General features: G+C 52.1%; 1 protein-coding gene across 1 annotated transcript in view; it reads left to right on the forward strand.

Annotated features, from left to right (window-relative positions):
- The window catches only part of SEC16B (SEC16 homolog B, endoplasmic reticulum export factor), a 31,270-nt gene extending 25,652 nt beyond the window's left edge, over window positions 1–5,618 (forward strand). The window contains 6 exon segments of the mRNA XM_049777586.1: window positions 860–1,024; window positions 1,147–1,239; window positions 2,035–2,128; window positions 2,239–2,312; window positions 4,290–4,388; window positions 5,201–5,618. Of these exon segments, the coding sequence (XP_049633543.1) occupies window positions 860–1,024; window positions 1,147–1,239; window positions 2,035–2,128; window positions 2,239–2,312; window positions 4,290–4,388; window positions 5,201–5,278 (603 nt within the window). The 3' untranslated portion in view covers window positions 5,279–5,618.
- The last annotated feature ends 1,042 nt before the right edge of the window (window positions 5,619–6,660 follow it).

Raw genomic sequence — 6,660 nt, forward strand, 5'->3', positions numbered from 1 at the left:
TCCTGCCGTTCTATTGCTCCAGCTCCTGAAGATGCTTTTCTCTGTTGTGGGGTGTTTGGATGAACCCAGAACTTCAGTGTGCCTGGTCCATGCTCCACTGATCCTTCTCCAAACCTGGTTCCCATTTTATAGCACCCACCTCCTGGGGCTGGGTGAGGGCGATGTGTGATTTATGTTCCCAGTGTCCATCACTGGAGCAGCACAGGGCACTGCTCTTCGGTGGGCAGGCGGCCCTGTGAACTCTCCTGTGCCAGTGAATGAAAGTTCCTTCCATGTATGACCCTGGTTTTCTTTTCTTTTTTTTTTTTTTTGGTTTTTGGGCCACATCCGGCGTTGCTCAAGGGTTACTCCTGGCTGTCTGCTCAGAAATAGCTCCTGGCAGGCACGGGGGACCATATGGGACACCGGGATTCGAACCAACCACCTTTGGTCCGGGATCGGCTGCTTGCAAGGCAAATGCCGCTGTGCTATCTCTCCGGGCCCCCCCTTTTTTTTTAATTAAAAAAATTTTTTGGGTCACACCTGGGAGCATTTAGGGGTTAATTCTGGCTTTGCGCTCAGAAGTCCCTCCTGGCTGGCTCAGGGGACAATGGGATGTTGGGATTCGAACTACCATTCGTCCTGAATTGGCTGCGTGCAAGGCTAACGCCCTGCCACTGTGCTATCTCTCCAGCCCCTGTCCCTGGCTTTTCTGAAGGGAAATGAGGCATTTGGGGGGGGGGGCTGCTAGGAGGGAACATTATGCAGCTCAGTGGTTCCCCTCCACACAGGAGTATATGTTAGGAGGTGTTGAACTTGCCAGGTCTTTAGGGACAGGGGTGGCTCACTGTTAGGGCCACAATCCTGTTGTCCTCTCTAGGTGACTTCGAGTCCCAAAGCGCCAGGTTTCCTCGAAAGTCCTGCCAAAGAGGAGCAAGGGGAAGAGGAGGAGGAAGATGAGAAGGAGGAAGAGGATGAGGAGGAGAAATCCCTCCCAAATTTTGCAGCCAGAGAGAAGCAGGGAGACGGCAAAGGAAACCCCAAGGTGGGGCCTGTTCAGATTCTCCTTTCCCCACCTCTGCTGGGTCAGAGCTGGCCTTGGGGTGTCCTCTCTCCTCACTGCCCCTCATGCCCTCCATACTGGAAGCCTCCCTACTCTCATTCTAGGGCTCAGGCTTCGGCTGGTTCAGCTGGTTTCGCTCCAAGCCCAGCAGCTCTTCATCCTCTGGAGATGAAGATTCCTCCCGCTCTGACTCTGAGGTAATGCCCAAGGAAGCTGCCTGGAGACCAGGGCTAGGGGGTGGGTGGGTTTGGGGGGGACAGTCAGGGAACAGACCCCATCTGAGAGGCAGGTGGAGGGTGGAATAACTTGGTCCTAGGAGTGTTGGCGTGATTCAAGAATCTTATATTTTTGATTTTGGGCCACATTCAGCAGTGCTCAGGGCTGACTCCTGTCTGTGCTCCGGGATTTTTTCCTGGTGGGACTCAAGGAACCATTTGTGATACCGGGAATGAAAGCAGAGTTGGCAGCATCCAGGATTAGAGTCTCTTTTTTTTCCTTCAAAGTTTTGGACATCTACATCCAGCAGTGCTTGGCTTATTCCTGGCTCTGCACTCAGGGATTACCCCTGCTAAGGCTTGTGGGACCCAATGGGATGCCTGGGATCGAACCCAGGTCAGAAAGTGCAAAGCAAAGTCCCTCCTTGCTATGCTATTGCTCTGGCCTCTAATTCAGAGTCTTAGCAGTGATGGGGAAGGGTCTTAACTGTAAAGTTGCACAAAAGGGGGTTCAAATGAGCCACTTAGTGGAGATGTGGCCCAGGAATCAGAGTCTTGGGGTGAAGGATCCAGGCAGGATTACAGGCCTGCAGGCATCCTTGTAGTAGCACAGAGGTACCCCGGAGGCTGTTACACCTCGATGCATGAATGCAGCTGGCATAGCAGTTCCATAGTGATGCAGAAATGCAGCAGATGCTGCTGTGCACCAGACACGCTCATGCAAAACCCCAAAGGTTCTGGTGCACAAATGCACTCATGCTGTTCTCTCTCCTTCAGGAGACCCCTGGGGCACAGAGTGGCCCCCTAGCTAACCCTGGCCCCTCGCTGTTGCCTGCCACAGAGTCCCAGCCACCGATGGGTATCAGCACAGGTACTGTCCTGCTGGCCTCTGGGCCCTGAGTCTGCCCTGTCCCACCCAGGGATTGGGGCACTTCCCAGGAAGGAGCTTCTCTGTTCAGCACATGTACCTCTACTTTGTAGGTGAAGCCCCAGGAGCACTGGCCGGTGGGGGAGCAGCCAGGGTCACAGGGAGCGGAGGCCTTCCTGAGCTTGCGGTGAGCCGGCTGGAGTTTGGGTGTCCAGGGCTCCCAAGGGGAGCAAGGTACAGGTTGCAGGGCACTTTGGGCCTGTTCTGGCTGAGATCAGATGGAGCACCCCAGGGCCTGCAGACTAGGGGATGCAGGGATGGCAATAGAAGCTACTTTAGTCAGTTTAGCTACTTCAGGCTTGGCGTCTGCTTATGGCTCAGTGCTTAGGGGTCTCTTTCCTACAGTGCTCAGGGACCCTGGGGTACCCAGGGCCAAATCCAGCTTCCTGCATGAAGAGCCTGTGCTCAGCCCTGGAACATCTTTCTGGTCCTGCAAAGAATTGCTTATCTTGTCTCAAATACAGACTCTGGGTCTGACTTTGCAGTGTGCTGAGCTGGGTCCCTGGTGTCCCCCAGGTAGTCTCTGCTCTGTCGTTCCTGGGCTCAGAGACTCTTCTTCACAGACACGGGTCACAGTGGCTTAGGGTCCCCCGACCCCACTCCTTCATGGCTATTTTGACATCTCAGGATCTTTGTTGTGGTTGTTCTCTTAATTTATTGAATCACAGGGCCATAGTGATAGCACAGTGGGGCAGGCACTTGTCTTGCACACAGTAGACCTGGGTTCGATTCCTAGTATCCCATAGGGTATCCCAAGCTTGCCAGAGTAATTCCTGAGCACAGAGCCAGGAAAGACCTCTGAGTACTGCTGGGTGTGGCCCAATAACCAAAAAAATATTGAATTACCATGAATGATCAAGTCACAAAGTTGTTTGTCTCTGAATAATGGGGGTACAGTGATCAAGCCCCCATTCCTTTACCAATGTCCCCCTCCCTCCATCAGTGTCCCTAGTTTCCCTTCTGAACCCTCATCGGTCACCTTTTTTGCAGGCCCCCATTTTCCTTTTATTTTTTATTTATTTTTTGTTTGGGGGAAGGTTTTTTTTTTATAATTTTTATTGTGATCAACATGAATTACAAGTCTTTCACAGTAATATTTAAGGTACATGGTGTCAGTCACCACAAGCACAAAGCTCTAAAGTTGTTATTGACTGAGTTTCAGTCAGACTGTGTTCTAGCCCTTCCCCAGGGTTCCTTTTCCTGCACCCATGTCCCCACTTTCCTTCCTGCTCCCCAACCTGTCTCTATGGCAAATAACTTCTTTTTTCCTTTTAGACACTGGGGTTTACAATACTGTTACTAACAGGGGCTCCTGCATATCACTTTTCCTCCTTTCAACACTCAGTTTCTGTCCAGAGTGACCACTTCCCTTTGGGGCCAGAGTGATAGCACAATGGGGAAGGTGTTTGACCTGCATGCTGAAGATCTAGGTTCGATCCCCAGCATCTCCTCATCCTTACAGGAGTGAATTCTGAGCTCAGAGCCAGGAGTAACCCCTGGGCACTTCTGGGTATGGCCTCAAACCCAAAAAACTAAAGCAAAACAACCTAGAGCATTACTTCCTACCTCACCATCCTTGTCCTAGTGGTTTCTTCTCTGCTCTGTTCTTCCTTCCTACTGAGCACCAGCCCTCCAGACTTTATTTCTGTCATCTTTGGGTATTATTCTCCTCCAGTGTTTCTTTAAATTGCTCAGATAAGTGTGATCATTCTCTCTCCCCCTCAGGCTCCTGTTCTCTAACACATTTGGGCAAGAGTGGGGTCTGGGGTATTGGAATCCAGCATCTTTGGTTGGGCCCTGAACTGTTTTATTTTGTTTGTTGGTTTTGGTTTTGTCTTCGGGTCACCCCTGTTGGTGCTCAAGGGTTACTCCTTGCTTTGCATGCAGGGATCACTCCTGGTGGGCTGTGGGACCATATGGGATACCAGGATCGAATCCCAGTTAGCTGCATATAAGGCAAACACTCTCCCTGCTGTGCTATGGGCCCCCCAGATCTCTTCATGGCCACCAGGATTGATTGTACCCCCCAGGTTGGCCTGGGATTCCTGGGGTCCCTCCCAGCTTCCTGGGTCCTGCTCTGGTGTGACGTCACTCTTCATCACAGGCCTCGCCCCCCGAGCTCTCCTTCACTCCTGGCTTCCTGCTCCCTCCACCCAGCTTCCAGGGAGGTGTCCCTCTCTACAACCCAGCTCAGGTGCCACAGGTAAGGGGGCTGTGGGGGCGAAGGCGTGGCCATTATCCCACCAGGTTGGATGCTTCTGTGCATGGGTTGAACAGTGCAAAGGGTGCCCTGCAAAGCTGGGATTGAACTCAGGGTCTTGTTTATTCTGGGCATGCATTTGAGTGTGTGTGTATATGTGAGCATGTGCGTATGTGTGACCGTGTGTGAGCTCATGTGTGTATGAGTGCTTGTGAGTGTATGTGAATATGACCATGTGTGAATGCACATGTGTAAGTATGTATGTGATTTGTGTGCATGTTTGTGTGGTTACATGTGCACACACATGTACTTGTGAAAACAAGTGAAAACATGCATGTATGTTCCCGAGCACTGACTTTGCCTCTTTCTGTCTCTGTTTCCACATCCAGGAAAGGGGCGAGGGGTCCTTTTATGGGTAGAACATGCTCAGGCCTTGTCAAGCACCTTTGTACTGCTCTTGGCCTTTTCTTGAGCCTGACTTTGAACACCTCTGGGGCAGGAGTGGCTGTTGGGGGTCACCAGCTCCTGATCCACTCAGGGTGAAGCCCAACTTCCCGCTTCTCAGCTTCAGGACTTGGGGTAGACTCTGGGTCTTCTGGGGACCCCTTGTTGAAAAGCACGTACTCTCTCTCTCTCTCTCTCTCTCTGTCTCTCTCTCCCCCCCCTCTCTCTCGCTCCACCTTTACAAGAGGCGGTGGTGGGTGAGAGTGAGCAATAGGGACCCCACACTGGCGAACCCCAAGCAGTGCTGGGCCTGCAGACTCTCGGGGGCTGGGGTCGGGGGCTCACCACGCTGTGCCTGTTCTCTGCTGCAGCTCTCCCCGAGGACCGGCCAGAACCGACCCAACCGCCTGGCACAGCGTCGTTATCCTGCACAGCCTGCCCAGCTATGACCAGGCACCTCTGTCCAGTCTTTCTTCCTGCGTCCCACCTGGCCAACGTTTTTCACCCTCCCCTATTGGCCTGAGGATTCCTACATGTCCAGAGCAGAAGAAAGGAGAGTCTTTCTCTAGCTACTAGCATCAGGACCATGGACAGTGCCAGGTGCCAGTTGAAGTGGCACAGCTGGAGATGGCACGTGCATGGTTTAAAGCCAAAGCCCCAGGCCTCTGGCAAGTCCAGATGTGGGAGTGGCTGAAGCTCCAGACTTGGTGGTAGCCAAGAATGATGGAGCCAGAAACACTTAGGGCTATGGGCAGACATGGACTCTTGGCTCTATCTTCGCTCCATTTCTGGCTCTGTGAACTAGAAAATAAAAACCTGTAGTTTTTATTTTGGGAGGGGGGAGTGGTATGTGACCACCTCCAGCAGTGCTCAGAAGCTATTCCTGACTCTACACTCAGGGATCCCTCCCACTGTCCTCAGGGGTCCCTAAGCAATGCCAGGGATTGAAGCCAGGGTTGGCTGTGTGCCCACCTGTCTCTTAGGCTCCAAGGGGAGCCCTGTTTGGATGGGGGAGTCTTGTCTCTCATTTCTCGTGATCACTTGGCTCTGCCTTCCTTGGTCCTCTTGGGGGACACATTCTTCTGGTGCTCTCCAGTCTCATCTTTCTCCTGCTCTCTCCTCCTCATTCTCTTTCCCATCCTGGCCTCTGGTTAGCCAGTCCCACTGCTGGAAGCAGCTTCTTACTGTGATGATAACTGATGAACCTCCAAAAGCTGTTGGCAGAACAAATCTGTCAATAAAGGATGGAAAAGAGGTAGCACAGCATGGAGGGCACTTGCTGGCACATAGCCGACCTGGGTTCGATCCCTGGCATCCCATGTGGTCCCCTAAGTAAAACGACCATGAATGATTCCTAAGTGCAGAGCCAGGAGTAAGTCCTGATCTTCACTGGGTGTGGCCTCAAAAACAGACAAAAAAATAAAAATCATATGTTCTTATTACTAAATCAGAATTTTATCCTGGTCTTTTCACCCCCAACCCCCGAGTACCAGGCTTTGCCTCTGGGTGCTGCTAGGGAAGCCCTTGGAAAAGATTGAGCCTTGATCACAGAGTCACACCAGGCTCTGTCTCCTTTGTCTTCTTTGAGAGTTTTCTGGAGTGAACAGAGAGGTCAGCTCTGCAACTGAGGGCGCCCTGGCTGAATTCACTTCCTGGTAGAAGGATTTCTCCATACATGTGATCCCAAGAGGACAAATCTGGGGGTTTGAGGAAACAGAATGGGAGGGTCACTGAATTTGCTCAGATCCATGGTGAGGCTGGAGTTTGGGTGAAGCCAGAATGCCCACAGGGTACAAATTAGTTTCTCAGCCTTTCCTTCTTACATTTCCTT

This window comes from Suncus etruscus, chromosome 7 (assembly GCF_024139225.1).
Source record: "Suncus etruscus isolate mSunEtr1 chromosome 7, mSunEtr1.pri.cur, whole genome shotgun sequence".
Lineage (NCBI taxonomy): Eukaryota > Metazoa > Chordata > Mammalia > Eulipotyphla > Soricidae > Suncus > Suncus etruscus.